Source organism: Ahaetulla prasina, chromosome 2, assembly GCF_028640845.1.
Source record: "Ahaetulla prasina isolate Xishuangbanna chromosome 2, ASM2864084v1, whole genome shotgun sequence".
Classification (NCBI taxonomy): Eukaryota; Metazoa; Chordata; class Lepidosauria; order Squamata; family Colubridae; genus Ahaetulla; species Ahaetulla prasina.
Genome location: NC_080540.1, coordinates 241,663,795 through 241,680,490, shown reverse-complemented (window position 1 = coordinate 241,680,490; position 16,696 = coordinate 241,663,795). Strand labels below are relative to the sequence as shown.

Here is a 16,696-nt window from a genome sequence, read left to right as displayed (position 1 = left end):
ATTGCAAGTGTGACTGGAATGTTATGAAAATTACAATGAAAATTTCCACGCTTTTTAAAAGGCACACAAAGAAGTACATAAGAAAAGCAGCATTTTCTCTGTGAAACTGCCCAGTAATAGCATCAATAAAATACCTGATGTTATTTTAGTGCAAATGTCTTTTGCAATATAAGAGGCATACTGCAAAAAAAAATTGTTTTATACAGTAGTTGTACAATTATTCAATTGTCTCGAGACACCGAAATGTTGGAAAGCTTTTCATAAAATGGTTCAAAATGGAATAATCCTCCATATCCCTCTGGCAAAAATAAAAATGGCTAAGCCTTCTGAGCAGGGGTGTCAAATTCCCACACAACAGTTGGTTCTTCTGGTTGAAACGAGACCCTCTGGCTCCACTGGCGAAGAAAAATGGTTATGCTGATAGATCAAGCTAACCTCTCTCCAGCTTCTAAGTTTATTTGGCTATTGAAAACTTAATACAAAGGACTGGATTTTTTTTTAACATTCTAGGACAGGAGTCTCCAACCCCCGGGCTGCAGCCCACTACCCGGCCATGGCCTGTTTAGAATCAGGCCGCACAAGTAGTGGGTGAGCAGGTGCACATGTGTGAAGCTCCCTTCATGCAAGCGGTGCTGCTTGCACAAATGGAGCTGTGTGTGCTCGCACATGCTCACCTGCCATTCACAGGGAACTATCTCTTCTCCCCACCACTGGGTCGCCAAGCCAGAAAGATTGAGGACTGTTGTCCTAGGACACAATGACCCTTCACATTTTTCTCTCTGCTTGGTTAAACTGCGCCTTTAGCATGGATATATGAGAAAAGAATGCTTTATAAACTCAGTCATTTCACATTGCCTGCTTCTTGTCTTGCACTGCTGCCACTTTCTGCACCACAGAATCCTGCTAGCTTTCTAAAGATCGCCATTAACAGAGAAATTACTTTGTATGCAAAAAGTAAGCTATTTTATGGCAAACATTTTCTGTATCTTATGACTATAATCTACCACCAAACTTCCTTTTACGACCCTGTAATCCCTTAATTTGGGGTACAGTTAGGTCAGTGTAGCCGAGCGTTTTACTGGTTGATGCCCTTCCTAACACCATGCAAAGTTTACAGCATTTTTTTTTCTTTGCAGAAATATCTGATGCTACCTTGGATTAGGAGGTGAACAATTTCACCGCTTGGCCACCAGGCCACACATGACTATAATCTACCACCAATATATAATAAACTGAAGGTTTAGTTGATAGCCGAGAGAATCCCATTCAGGATATTTGCAACAAATGTATCTGTCAATTCCAAGGCTGTACAAAGCCCTTCAAAAGTTAATATCAAACTGTAAATGGAACAGAATAGGAAAATATAGCACCAATAAATTAATGATTATTCTCTATGTATTTAATAATTCCACTTTGCTTCTACCACCTTTTAATGACACACCCACGACCTACACCAAATTGCTCCATCACAAAATAACCCAGCTGACAGCATTGCACTTTTGTTTTGCTAATTTGTATATATATCCAAATGGAATCGTTATATATTAGTATATTATATATAATATATATTTGCAATAATGTCCCAGAGAAAATCAATGGTGTTCCTTTCTCTTTTTTTCATTCTATATTATTTTATGCACAGTTGTGTATTCTATCATAAAGAGAAAAAGAAACCACTTACAAGCGCAATGCAGTTCATTGGTATCAATCCAGTGATATAATTATAGGAAATCATAAGAACAGTGATTGGCGACTCTGTACTTAATTAAACGGAGCAGAGGCTAGCTGTCTGGCATTATGCTAAAGGTGCTTTCTTTACAGTATTGCTATATGAAAATACAAACAAGCCCGATTCAATTCCTGTCTCATTCTGTATTCCATTTGGATGAACCAAGCGCTTTCACTGAATCCGCTCTTGGAGGGAAGTTATTGGACAGCTCTGAATTCTTTGGCATTAAATTATCTCAGAAATTCAACTGTGGGTTTTCTATCTTATATTACAAATAATTAAATTTAGGTAACTCACTATTTACAAGTCTATATACACTCAGACACACACATAAAGTAAAAGTCAATAATGCCAAAGAAGGTAGTCTTGATTTACTGAGGCTCCTCAGCACCCAAGGGCAACATGTCAGTGGTTGACAGTTTTTCCAGCTCCAGGATGTAGGGATTATACTCCTCTTCAAGCTTTTGCTTCCAGATCTTAACTAGAGGTGCAAACAAAACATAAAAAGATTTTCCTCTGGGCAAAGACATATTAACAACAGTTATGGACTATAATTCTTACAAAGGCTATAACACAAAAGGTAGGAATGCAATGTAGGTTTACTATACTTTTGAGAATAATAAAGTTGGGGAAATGGTTCCTCATAGTAGCTAACTAGTAACTTTCCTACGCAACACTTGCAGCTCTTGAATTGAGTTTTAGGATCACAAAAATACATATAATCATTCATAAATAAAATGATAGCTTTCTAATGAAGGAAACTATAAATAACAATCCCTTATAATAGGACTATTTTTTAGGAAAGGAAAAGTTTTCATTTATTAAGAACAGAGATCAACCATATGCTAAATAACAGTTTGGCTAAAATAGTATTTTTAATTGTCACTTTAAAAGCTTTGCTTGCAGGTCATCCATGTTCCCAATAAAAATCCAATTAATTCATCATTTGAGACAATTTATCAGATAAAGTGCCCAAACAGGTGGCAGAATTTAGCTAACCTTGGATATTCACAAAAAGCAGGGTTGGAAAGGTTTAATCTGAAAAGGATCACCTGGGCTAGAATGGAAAGACCAAAAATAAAAAAATAAAAAAAAAATTGCAAGCCATTTCTATATTGTTGCATGAAATCTAGATTAATGCTTCCATAAAATTGTCAGAAGTTGAACTTCACACAAGGGATACTTGACTTAATTAGCAAAAGTAGAAGGGAGTACTATACAAATACCATCAAATGCTGCTGATGGCATCAATAACAACTCTAGAACATGGAGGGGGGAAAAAACTAGAAAGGTTTTTTGCCAGCATTCACTTATTAGTTGAATGGTTCAGTACTTCAGGCACAAGAATTCTTGAAGGAAGTGAAGAGCAACACATAACTCATCATATAAAAAAATAGATGCTAATCTGTCCTATCTAATGTATTAATGCTGTGGTGCCCATACTTTCCGGCACCAGTGACCAGTTTTGTGAAAGACAACTTTTCTATGGATTGGGGGGGAGAGGAGATGGTTTTGCAACAGATCCCATACATGCATTCTCTTCACTTGCTTTCCCGCTGCTTGCCCAGCCCAGTTCTTAACAGGCCATGGACCAATACTGCAAACCGGGGGTTGGAGACCCTTATATTAATGTATTTCTTGGTCAGTACAGCACAATATGGCCTGCATTCAGAAGAATTACTGCTATCAGAAATGAAGAAATAATACAAGTATATGTGGTGGTGAAAGAATCTAGAGCACTGATTCAAACTTGTCATATAATTGATACCAAACATTACACGGGAGGCTCTACCACTCTGAGAAGGGTATTCAACTTTAAATACACATTTTATCACAAATGAGATCAACAAGGTAATGGTGGTTTACACTTACTGCTGCCTGGAGAGGAAAGGACTGGGAAGCAAATGTGACTAGATTTCTTCTTCTTGATTGTGCCACGTAGCCCAATGAGGGAGTGGCCTCCTCTACCCTGACTTCCTGAGCTCGTCAAAAGGTAAGCGAATGGTGATGGGGGGGTTGGGAGGAGTGCATGGAAACCAGTATGTTGGCAAAGCAGGCCCAGCGCCTCTGAGAACCTGGCTGGGCAGGATGGAGGGAAATAGGTGGGTGGATATGTTGCAGCATCTCTGTGGTCAATGAGAAGAGCGAATGGCCACAGGGGCACTGCAGAATTTGTAACTTTATAACCGATTCGTATTTAACTTCTGAGGTGTGTGTTGTAACTTCGAATGTTCATTAAGTGGCCTGTTGTACCTCAAGGATTACCTGTATTTATTTTTGGGTATTACACTATTTTAGTTATTCTGCTATAGTAGTCTCAAGGCAAACTGGTTTAAAGCCAGTCACTGACATCACTCTAAAGACTGAAACACAAACTGCAGCAAGAATTAACAAACCAAGATTAGCACGATCAAGATTTGAAGAATTAAATGACATATTCAGCTACAACAAAGTAATGTGCAATTCTGCAATTGGAAGAATATTCCAGAATATTCTGTTCCCCTGGAACTCAATGTCTGAAGCTTCTAAAACTACTTCTGGTTTAAGAAATTTACTTTTGAAAATTCTGAATTACTCCAAGGATGCCATAGTTGTAGTGGGGGAGCAAAACATTCTTGAGTCATCTAGAACATTTTGTAATCACTAAATTGTGGTATCTCTATTATAAAAACTGTTTACCTTAAAGATGAAACGAGGAACTAAAAACAATTTACGTATTTTAAACAAAGACCCTGAAAACTCACTGTAATTTGGGGAATCCTCTTCAGATTCTTGAAGGGGCACTACACCATTATCTAGTGCACAATTCTCTTTCTGATGGGTTTGGAGTGCACAGTCACTTTGTTTTACTTCTTCACTTGACTCCTTCTCTAAAGTTGAAATCATCTCCTTGTATGCCAGCCTTGCTTCCATTGTCAATTCCACCATTTTGTGAAAGTAGTCCTAATTTATAAGAATTGGAAATTTTACATCGACATTAATTTTAGAACTTTCTCATCAAAATATAACTGATTATCCCCAAATAGCATACTTCCACGTTCAGGGATTTAATACCTCAACAGTATCAAGCTGACATGTGTTTCCATGTTCAATAGTATGTGGAAATCAAGGGTTGGTTTGATTTTTTTTTTAAAGGCTAAAACACCAAAACCAAGGGACTACAAAAATGATTCTGGAAAATAGCATTTAATAAAGTAATAAAACACATAGGAAATTAAAGTGCTTGAACTGCCTACTGAAAATTGTGTAATAGAGAATACCAAGTAACATTATATAAAATTTGCTAGCAATCAGAATCTTCAAGCGCAGCACACTGAAACAAAAAATGGTTGAACAAAAACGGCAGTGATTATATTATAGTGTCTCTGTATGTCTCTGTGGCCAAGATCCTAACCATATGTAAAAACTAACTCTATTTACATGAACAGGGCATGATACAAATAAAACTGTACAGATAAGTAAGACCAGTTTGCTTATTTTTGTTTCAGAGAAAGTTAATCTTAGGCATTCTGAAGCCATGAAACTTCTTGATTCATCAGTAACCTGCACAGTATTTACAAATGGGGTCTTATTTGTAAGAACATAGGGCAACTCATCATACTAATAGTTTTAATAAGTTGATCATCTACAGTAGTGCAGTGATTAGAGTGCAGTACCGCAGGCTACTTCTGCTGATTGCCAGCCGCCTGCAATTTGGCAGTTCGAATCTCACCAGGCAGAAGGTTGACTCAGCCTTCCACCTTTCCAAGGTGGGTAAAATGAGGATCCAAATTGTTGCAGGCAATATGCTGACTCTGTAAACTTAGTGAGGACTGTAACGCACTGTAAAGCGGTATATAAGTCTAAGTGCTACTGCTATCATCTAGGAATATAAAGTTAAATTAGGCAGCAAAAGATTTTATCCTCTTCACAAACAGCCCTAGATGCTGCACCAATATAAGGGAATAGACTGATGCTAATAAACCAACAAGTGTAATTACTGTTGGATACTGAAATACTGGGAAGGCGATACTAAAATTAAATGGAAAACTGGAGTTTTTTCCACTGACTTTGGGAAGTGGGGACAGTTGGGAAATATGTATATCTTCGCTTTGAAAGGACCTTGGATTAATCACTTGTCTGTTTTTTAATATTTTATTTTTATTTTATTTTATTTTATTTATTATTCAAACTTATATACCGCCCTATCTCCCAAAGGACTCAGGGCGGTTTACAGGCATATAAAAACATCAATATACAAATTAAAATAATCATTAAAAAACTTATTATAATGCCCAATTATTAAAAAACAGAAATATAAATATTAAAATCAATTTAAAACCCCTCTCAATTTAAAATCTAAGCCAGTCCTGCACAGATGAATAAATGTGTCTTGAGCTCATGACGGAAGGTTCAAGATCCGGAAGTTGACGGAGTCCTGGGGAGTTCGCTCCAGAGGGCGGAGCCCCACAGAGAAGGCCCTTCCCTGGGCGCCGCCAGACGACACTGCCTAGCTGACGGCACCCTGAGGAGTCCCTCTCTGTGAGAGCGCACGGTCGGTGAGAGGTATCTGGTCGCAGTAGGCGGTCCCAGATAACCCGGCCCTATGCCATGGAGCGCTTTAAAGGTGGTCACCAAAACCTTGAAGCGCACCCGAAGGCCACAGGTAGCCAGTGCAGCCTGCGCAGGATGGGTGTTATCACGGGAGCCACGAGGGCTCCATCTATCACCCGCGCAGCCGCATTCTGACTAACTGTAGCCTCCGGATGCCCTTCAAGGAAGCCCCATGTAGAGAGCGTTGCAGTAATCCAGGCGAGACGTCACGAGGCGTGAGTGACCGTGCATAGGGCCTCCCGGTCCAGAAAGGCGCAACTGGCGCACCAGGCGAACCTGGTAGAACGCTCTCCTGGAGCGGCCGTCAAATGATCTTCTAGAGACAGCCGCTCATCCAGGAGGACGCTGTTGCGCACCCTCTCCATCGGGGCCAATGACTCGCCACCGATGGTCAGCCGCGGATTTAGCTGACTGTACCGGGATGCCGCATCCACAGCCACTCTGTCTTGGAGGGATTGAGCTTGAGCCTGTTTCTCCCCATCCAGACCCGTCGGCCTCCAGACACCGGGACAGCACTTGATAACCGTTGGGGTGGTCCGTGTGAAAAGTACAGCTGGGTGTCATCCGCGTACAGCTGGTACCTCACACCGAACCCACTGATGATCTCACCCAGCGGCTTCATATAGATGTTGAACAGAAGAGGCGAGAGGATCGATCCCTGCGGCACCCCACAAGTGAGGCGCCTCGGGGCCGACCTCTGCCCCCCTGTCAACACCGACTGCGACCGGTCGGAGAGATAGGAGGAGAACCACCGATAAACGGTGCCTCCCACTCCCAATCCCTCCAACCGGCGCAGCAGGATACCATGGTCGATGGTATCGAAAGCCGCTGAGAGGTCTAATAGGACCAGGGCAGAGGAACAACCTCTATCCCTGGCCCTCCAGAGATCATCCACCAACGCGACCAAAGCCGTCTCCGTGCTGTAACCGGGCCGGAAACCGGACTGGAACGGGTCTAGATAGACAGTTTCATCCAGGTGCAAGGGAAACTGATATGCCACCATACTCTCTACAACCTTCGCCGCGAAGCGAAGGTTGGAGACCGGACGATAATTACCTAAAACAGCCGGGTCCAGGGAAGGCTTCTTGAGGAGGGGCCTCACCACCGCCTCTTTCAAGGCGGCCGGAAAGACACCCTCCACCAAAGAAGCGCCAGAATCGCCTGCAGCCAGCCTCGTGTCACCTCCTGCGTGGCCAGCACCAACCAGGAGGGGCACGGGTCCAGTAAACATGTGGTGGCATTCAGCCTCCCCAACAACCTGTCCATGTCCTCGGGAGCGACAGGGTCAAACTCATCCCATACAATGTCACCAAGACCACCCTCAGCCGTCTCACCCGTATCACCGCAATCTTGGTCCAAACCATCCCGGTGGACCGATTTTATCGTATAGATAACCGTTAAACTCCCCACCACGTCCCTGCAACGGGTCATCCCGCTCCCCCTGGTGTAGGAGGGAGCGGGTCACCCGAAACAGGGCGGCTGGGCGGTTATCTGCCGATGCAATGAGGGAGGAGGCGTAGCTACGCCTCGCTTCCCTCAATGCCACTAGGTAAGCCCTAGTATAGGACTTCACTAGTGTCCGATCAGCTTCTGAACGGCTAGACCTCCAGGAACTCTCTAGGCGTCTTCTCCGGCGCTTCATCCCTCTCCGCTCCTCGGAGGACCAAGGAGCCGGGTGGGGCCTGCGCCCGGTTTGAGGGCCCAAAGGCACGACCCCGTCTAAGGCCCCGCCGCGCCCGCTCCCAGGCCGCAACAAGTTCCTCAGCCGAGCCGTGAGCCAGACCTCAGGAAATGGCCCAAGCTCCGTCCGAACCCTCCGGGTCCACCAGGCGCCTGGGACGGAACCAACGTGTCGGCTCCGTCTCCCTGCAGTGGTGAATGGCGGTCAGAAAGTCCAGGCGAAGGAGAGAGTGATCTGACCATGACAAAGGTTCAGTGACTATTTCCTTTAAGTCCAGATCTCTCAACCACTGACCAGAGACAAAATCAGGTCCAGAGTGCCACCCCAATGTGAGTAGGGCCATCAACTACTTGGGTCAGGTCCAAGGCCGTCATGGAAGCCATGAACTCCCGAGCTGCCGTCGATGACGAGCCGGACGATGGCAGTTAAAGTCCCCATGACTAAAAGTCTGGGGGTCTCAACTGCCACCCCGGCCAGCATCTCCAGGAGCTCGGGCAGGGCGGCTGTCACGCAGCAAGGAGCCAGGTACGTGATCAGCAAACCCATCTGACACCTATGACCCCATCTCACAAAGAGGGATTCGCACCCGGCAATCTGAGGTACAGTGGTCTCCCTCGGTTCTAGACTCTCTCTAATCACAACCGCCACCCCCCCACCCCTACCCTGAGCCCTCGGCTGATGGAATGCACGGAAACCCGGCGGGCACATCTCCACAAGGGGCACACCCCCTTCCGTGCCCAGCCAGGTTTCCGTAACGCCTATAAGGTCCGCAGCGCCCCCCTGAATAAGGTCATGTATTAGGGGGGCCTTATTAACTACGGACCGTGCAGTACATCTTGTTTGCAATTGTAATATACTATGTTCTGAATTATATGGAATAACTAGGGCATGGGGAAAGTGCAATGATTTTTTTCTTCAAACAAGTTAGAAATAATATTCTGCTACAGCCAAAAAGGCATTTCTGTAGGAGTATGCAGGAAAGCAAAAAGAAAGCAATTTGCTGAAGTTTCAAATGTAAGTATAATTTTCCTCATGTTACTCAATAATTATTATAATGGAGTATATGACAAATACACATTTGAGACAAAATCATCTTCTCACTACAATGATTCCTGCTTGCTAAGCAGTTCGTGTATTCAATGCAGAGCCCTGACTCAATAAAAGTCAACTTTTATTTGAAAAAAGTTGCTTCTGAGAGTGAGATGGTCAGCATATAAATCTAATAAACAAGGTTAATGGTAGCCATGCACACAAAAACTTTCTTTCTACAGACATCTGCACTGAACATGTAAGTTAACTGCATAAAACTGACATATTTGCTGGGTGGCAACATGGTTACTACAAATAATCACAAACAAACCATTCTGCATTGCTGTAATACTTAGAATACACCAAGTTACCTAAGGGCCTAGAAAAATACCCGGGAGTATTGATTGGCATCTTTTTAAATGCTGGCAGTAGCTGTTGTAATACTAATAATTAAGACTTTTAAAAGCTGAAATATTAACTGAAGTGGGCAAACAGTGGCTATAATAGCACAACTCACCTGAGCACCATCGTAGCTGAATATTCCCACCACACTAACAGGCACTAATTTGTTCACACAGTGCCCTAGATCTTTGCGACTGAGAGCAAAAACAAATGGAATATTCTGTTCACATGCAGTGTCAATTATGAGATGCAGAGTCTCATCCAATCCACCTGTGATAAAAAATATATATATCTTAAAAGAACGAACCATTAAAGGAATTTTGCTGACAGAGTAACTAATTTCTCTTCATTTATGTCCTGAGAGATTTCCCAATGTCCCACTAAACTACATTACAAAAGTCATCTGTTTGCTTTAGGTAAATAACTTTTTAATGTAAAAAAACATACCTTTTGACTGAATTTTTTCACAATTTGGAGAAATGATTACACATTTCAGCTTCTTCAGCTTCAGGTGCTTCAACACTTCTCTGAGTCCCAGAACGATTCTGCGTTTCGTCTTAGCCTTCACAGGGTCTTTCTGATACAAGCGATCTTGGAAACGAACCAACTCTTTTAGGAGATCTGTAACGCAGCTGTCAACCTCTTTACTAAGCACCTGGGTACAGTAGCTAAAGAAAGAATCGACTGTTTCAGTATTTTAGCAAAGGCCTAAGATTCCCATCTACCTTCTTTCTTATTGATTCTAATCAAAGATACATACAAATAAATAAGAAGACGTGTTCAGAACAAATAAGTTCTGAACCATGAAATAAAGTACAAAAATACTGACTAAAAATGCCTTAGAGAAACATTCAGGAGAAATATATATACACATACATACATACACACACACACACACACACACACACACAAAACAACAAAAACAACAACCAGGCAAATTGTCCTCATTTAAATTTTTCCTTATGTAGACATAGCTATATCCTGATTAGATTTCTGACATTCAATATTTGGAATAGTAAACCAAAATATGCTATGCAATATTCATGTGGCACCCTCAACAAAATGGACCTCACTGAATGTAAAACATCAGAATAAGATCTCCGTTATAACTTTGGTGGACTTGTAAGGACATAAAGGCCTTTTGGATAAAAATTTGGTGGATTTTACAAAATGTTTTGAAAAAGAAGATAAAGTTCCTGCCGCAATTTTTCTTGTTGGGAATTATTACGGATTGTACAGTAATTGAGACTAAATTGATTTTAAATCTAATAACTGCAGCAAGATTACTAATAGGACAATATTGGAAGAAAAAAGAAGTACCAACAATAGAAGAATGGATATTGAAAGTTGCCAATTTGGCTGAGATGGCGAAGATATCAGCCTTTTTGAAAGACAATACGCAAGAAAGATACTTAAAGGAATGGAAAAAATGGATTGACTATATTCAACGAGATATCAGACTAAGAGTTATCAGACTGTTTTGAATGATTATGATGTATTATTTTGATTGCTTTTGGGGAAGTTAGGAATTGATGATTGGAGGGGTATAATTAAGTTGGGACGAAAATTTTTTAGCATGTTTGTTTTATTTTTAACTATACCTTGTGCTCGTTCCGGGAAGTCGGGGGGGGGAGGGGGGTTGTGAAGGGAGGGGGGAGGAGGGGGGGAAAGGGGAAAAAAAATTTTTGTAAAACTTTTTGAATAAAAAAAAAAAAAAAAAGATCTCCGTTATAACAGGAAACAGACAATAAAAAAATAATAATTTGTTCAGCCAGGTGAAGATTCACTTCACTTCCAGGTGAAGATCGTGGAACAATTCATGGATTATTGATGTCAAATATACAAGTTAAACTTGAAAAATCAAATAAATGCTAAAGAAAGTTTTACTGGGAGAAATACATTCAGAAACTAAGTTCAGTTAACAGAACAGATGTAATACACTTATACGAAAGTGAACCTGAAGAGAGATCTGAAGAAATAAGAGACCCTGTAAAATTCAAACATTTCAAAGAAAAAAATATTCAAATGACTTGCAGATCAAGCAACATGATAGCTGGGAAAAGACAAAGGATGAAAGCTAAAGCCTCTGGCAATAAGAAAGATTTATGATAAGTCAACAGACTTTCAACATCAAGCAGGAAAGGATTTGATAGTTCAATAATGTAAAAAAGATAAGAATAATGTAAAAAAACTGGCAAATCTTAAGAAAGTAGAAATAGCTTTAGAAAGATCACAAAAATCATGGGAGGTTTCAGCCAAGTTAGGGCTTTTTAAGAAGAAACATGGAAGAAATTGCATAGAAACAAATGAAGTTAATAGAAATTGGAAAGCTAATACCCAAATCTTTATAAAGAGGATTACAGAATAATAGAAACATTTCTTTCAGAGGAATATATTCAGGAACTGACTTCCCTAGAAGTAAAGGACAAGAGACATTAAACCAGCTGTCAAAAGGAATAGCACCAAGCATAGATGAAATTCCTACTGAATTGTTTAAAGTTACAGAAGAAACGGATAAGATATTACGAAGTTTTACTTCATATACAGAACAACACTATGAGGCCCAGAGATAGGAAAATATAATTGCATAGAAATAACTGAATAACTCCCTTCAATCCTCACACAATCAAAATTTTGCTTAGGATCTTACAAAGAAGAATAAAGTTCTCTGTGGAGAGAAAAATGACATATCAAAAGACAGATTTCCGAAAATGGAAGAGGACACGAGATAGCTAAAATGGGACAGATAGTAAAGTTAATTAGATAATTTAAGCTATCTTGCTTCATCACAGTACTGCTATGACTATAAGTCTTGCCAGAATGTGAAATATATAATAATGCCAGAACATCCAATTATTCTCAGGTGAACCTTTATAATGACCAAGAAGCCACTGTAAGAACTACATGTGGAAAAAATAGTTGTTCAGGATTGGGAAGCAAGTATGAAAAGGATACACATTGCTCAATTTAAATCATACAGACAATCTATATAATAACGGAAAGACTAGACCGTTGAAAGAATAGACCTGGAAGCTTGAAAATTTGATATGTGCATAAAATGCTCTCTTCGTTTGCCGAAAGTAAGGAGACTTTATAAGAACACATTACTTAAAAGAGAGGCACACAACTATCTGCTTATAAAACAGATGGTTTAAAATAACCTGTGATTAATAGATACATACATATTTCAGCCATTTGGGTGCCTGAATAGGCACAGACTGAAACTTACTGTTCCAGGTTGCAGTAGTTCTGCAGAAATGGGAGAATAGGGCGAAAAACCCCAACAACACTGGTAGCCAAGAAAAGAAAAGGAAGGCCCTAAGATGCCCATGTGGCAGGCATGCTGATGGAATATCCTAAGAGGAGAGAGAATTACAGCCTTGTCCTACTAACCCCATCCAGATTTTATTTTGCTTGAAGCCTGGAATAACGAAAGTATTTCTCATTTCAGTTCTATAGAATTGTTCCTGGCTTAAAATTATTTCATGGAACATCCAGAACGTGATGGCTTGTTCTGGACTCAAAACAACATTGAAATAAAAATAAGTGAAAAAAATATGGGTTAATGTTAAATAGTAAGAAAACAAAGGGCATATCAATTCATATACTTTGTGAACGTACCAATGAAAGCTGAAAGAACTGAAGGTGGTAGATAATTTTGAAATTTGGGGTCAAGAATAAAGATGGACAGTGTACTACAGAAATAAAGAGTAGATTACCTCTAGCCGGATGGCAATGGCAAACTGACATCACGAAGAATGAAGACATAAACATGTTTTTTCCCCAGCAGAAATGTAGAGCAATTTTAATCCTGAACACTAACGTAGAGTGAAAGAATGAGGATTACAGATTTGGAGACAATTTTAAGAATGCTGTGAAGTACAATAAGAACCAAACAGTTTTGGACTAAATAAAGTCTAATGCCTCCCTTGAAAAAATGATCAGCATAGAATACTTTGCATAAGTGGTATGATGGACTAGGAGGGAGCACTGAATGAAGTAGAAAAATGAGAAAATACCAATTAGATGAAAGGGTAGCATTAAGGAAGTTGCTGAAATGTCTTTGGAAAAGCCATGTATTATCTGGCACAAGTCAAGATGTAAGGTATTTGTCCCTACTTATACCAGGGGGTCGAACCAAATTGACACCTAATTAACATCACCAGAACCAAATGGTACATATAAGGGTAAAACAGTTCAAAAATGTCAATTTCTTCTTTGGTGAACCAAAAATTTACAGTGGCCAAGCTTATTCAAAAGTGAAAATCCACCATTCCACCCTAAAATGTAATTTGAGTACAATTAAGGTTATTCCAGAATTTTACTAATCCAGCATGTAGCTGAATATATGGAGAAAATCAAACTGGATACAGAAGAGGGCCACAGAAGCAGCTCCATCCATCTCTGATCTTCAGAAGTTTGGCTGGAAATCTTAAGTTAAAATTACTTTTTTGTACATCAGTGAAAAAAAACATAATTTTGCACTGCATGGGAAGCTGTACTAACATTTCAGAGCAGTATGAGTAGCGCTTCCCTTCAAACATTCACATTACACAAATTGGGGAGAATAAGAAACAATACCTTCTATATACTCTATCCCAAGGGTTTGCAAACTTGGCTCTTTTAAGACTTGTGGACTTCAACTCCCAGAGTTCCTCTGGGAGTTGAAGTCCACAAGTCTTAAAAGAGCCAAGTTTGCAGACCCCTGCTCTATCCAGTTTTAAAGTTTTTACAAATTCAGCTGAACATTTGAACAGGCCCTGTAAGGATTCTATTCAGATTGTATCTTTGTGCCAGAACTATCACCAGGCATCCCGCTTCCCAGAGCTCCCCGGCCCAATACAGAAACAATGTCTAAATGATTGATACCAATGTACTTACTCCCTAAATCTTCGGCTATGGATTTTGGGAAAGCTGGGTTTCAGCTGTGATGGAGCAATGGAGTTTTGCATGGAGCAACTAGATTCTGTACATTTCAAATCCGCTTCTGAACTACTCTGCGTCAGAAGTACTGGGTCCTCTGCAACTTCTTTTACAACATCTAAGTAAAAGGAAGTTGTATACACAAACAGTTATTTTTTTCCCTTAATAGATCAGAAGCCTTAGAAATATTATTGACTAATTTAGGCCAGTATAAATCTATTAAGGAATTATTAAAGTTAAACTGGCATGAAAAGTGATGGGCCACATGAGGAGGAGAGATTACAGAAAGGAAAATCATAGAACAGGACATCTTACATATTTCTATTTAACATTTAAACAATCTTTGTACATAAAGCAAACAGTTAATATTTAAAATGATCACATCACCATCCTTCAAAGGCCAGATGATTCATATTTATGACTACAGGTAGTCCTTGGCTTAGGACCACAATGGAGTCCAAATTTATGTTGTTAAGTGAGACATTTATACGCATTCTGTCCCATTTTACAACCTTTCTTGCCCCAGTTGTTAAGTGAATCACTGCAATTAATAAGTCAGTAATCCAGTTGTTAAGTGACTCTGGGTTCCCCACTGACTTTTCTCGTACAAAAGGGGATCACAAGACCTTGGTATACATATTTATGGCAATGGTCATAAATATGTACCAGTTGCCAAGTATCTGAATTTTGATCACATGATCATGGGGATGCCACAATGGTCATAAGTGTGAAAAACGGTCATAAATCACTTTTTCAGTGCCATTGTAACTTTGAAGGGTCACTGAATGAACTGTAAGTCAAGAACTACACGTAGTGAGTTAAAATCAATACCAAGTAGGAGAGTGCTCAATCCATTCGTCTGAATCACCATGCAATATTTGAAACACAATTACTAACAATTTTTTTATTTTCCTTTATTCTATGTTCTCATTGCATTTTATATTTAATTTATTGTTAAACTTTATATATTGCTTGAGAATGGAATGAAGAATGTTATACACATATACTAAATGTATATAATGTGCTAAATATATATATAGTTATAGATTTTAAATGCATAATTAATTTTAAATGTAACTATAAGTTATCGTTATCGTTATATTTACATTTGAAGTTACAGTTACATTAAAAATTTGATTAAAGCATAAAATAGAAATATTATCTCTTCCTCGCATTTTGAAGCTCTTTAGGTTCTGTGGAAAGGTAATTCTTTACTGTTCCTGTTTTAAATTGAACAGTGCCTTTTGCATGTAGAAAACCTGGCAATCCCAGATGCCAATTTAAGATATAAGCCTGGTGGAATGAAGACCAACCTTGTCCACTGCAGGTTTTAACTATTTACAAAAGGCTCAAAGGTGGCAATTACATCTGCAAAAGGAAGATGAGAATTTTTAAACAAGATTTTTTGTGCACTGTAGGAAAAAACAATCTCTGGCTTACGTGCAGTAGCAGCTGTATTACAAACAAGCCACACCAATTATTCATTAACATATTTAAAAAAAAATACAAGCACCTGGACTTGACTGGTTGCCGATGGACCCTGTACCTTCTCCAGGGGCTTTACAAAATTGCTCATCATCGGGAACAGATTCTGCATTCTGCTCAACAGTATCAGCTTTCTTTGGTGTAGCCATCTGTTCTAAAATGTGTTGCTGTTTTCGCTGTTCTCTCTCCTTCAAAATAATCTTAAAAAGAAAATACTTGCATTAGGCTCTCCCCAAATAAGGTTAACTAGTTCCTGAAATGTTGGCAGGCAAAATTTAACTACTCTAGCTAGGATCCTTTTTTCTGACTTTCCATGAAAGGTAAGGCAAGTGAATAGATTTTAAATATGTAGAAATACTGAATTCCTGTTTCATGTGCTCAATGGGATGGGTTGAAACGAATGCCTTTAGTATTGTAGGCTTTTAGAGATTCCCATTAGGTCAGATTTTATTCATGTTGACCCACTGTGGGCCAAAAATCTAGAGGGTCACTTGTCCAAATCCCTGAGGAAGAACAACACCTCTCTCTTAGCACCTAAAGAGCGTAAGAGAAATTGGCTAGACGTTTTTCCTTTCTTCTTCTGTGGAATTGTCTTGGGAGCCATGACTAACTGTGAAGAAAAAAACTGCGGAATCTAAGCTCAAGTTGTGAATGAAATCTTCCAGAGTGCAGAAAAGAATCTGACTTATGTGTATTCTTAGTAAATTTTCAGTACTATTTTAAGCAGATATATTTTGCCACTTTACGTCTTATGTAGATTACAATGTGGTAACATGCATCAGGCATCCTTGGTCTTTACAGACTAAAAAAACCAGGTATTCGTTTAAACGCCCTTAAATTCCTTCAATTGCAAA

At 39.8% G+C, this 16,696-nt stretch overlaps 1 protein-coding gene across 2 annotated transcripts in view; it reads right to left on the bottom strand.

Annotated features, from left to right (window-relative positions):
• Positions 1-2,086: 2,086 nt before the first annotated feature.
• Positions 2,087-16,696, bottom strand: part of SECISBP2 (SECIS binding protein 2) — a 28,516-nt gene continuing 13,906 nt past the window's right edge. For both annotated transcript variants that reach the window (XM_058166125.1, XM_058166126.1), the window contains exons 13-18: positions 15,871-16,042; positions 14,316-14,475; positions 9,882-10,102; positions 9,550-9,704; positions 4,474-4,672; positions 2,087-2,210 (exon numbers count right to left, since the gene is read on the bottom strand). In XM_058166125.1, coding sequence (XP_058022108.1) covers positions 2,101-2,210; positions 4,474-4,672; positions 9,550-9,704; positions 9,882-10,102; positions 14,316-14,475; positions 15,871-16,042 — 1,017 coding nt within the window. In that variant the 3' untranslated portion in view covers positions 2,087-2,100. The remainder of the gene's footprint in view (positions 2,211-4,473; positions 4,673-9,549; positions 9,705-9,881; positions 10,103-14,315; positions 14,476-15,870; positions 16,043-16,696) is intronic.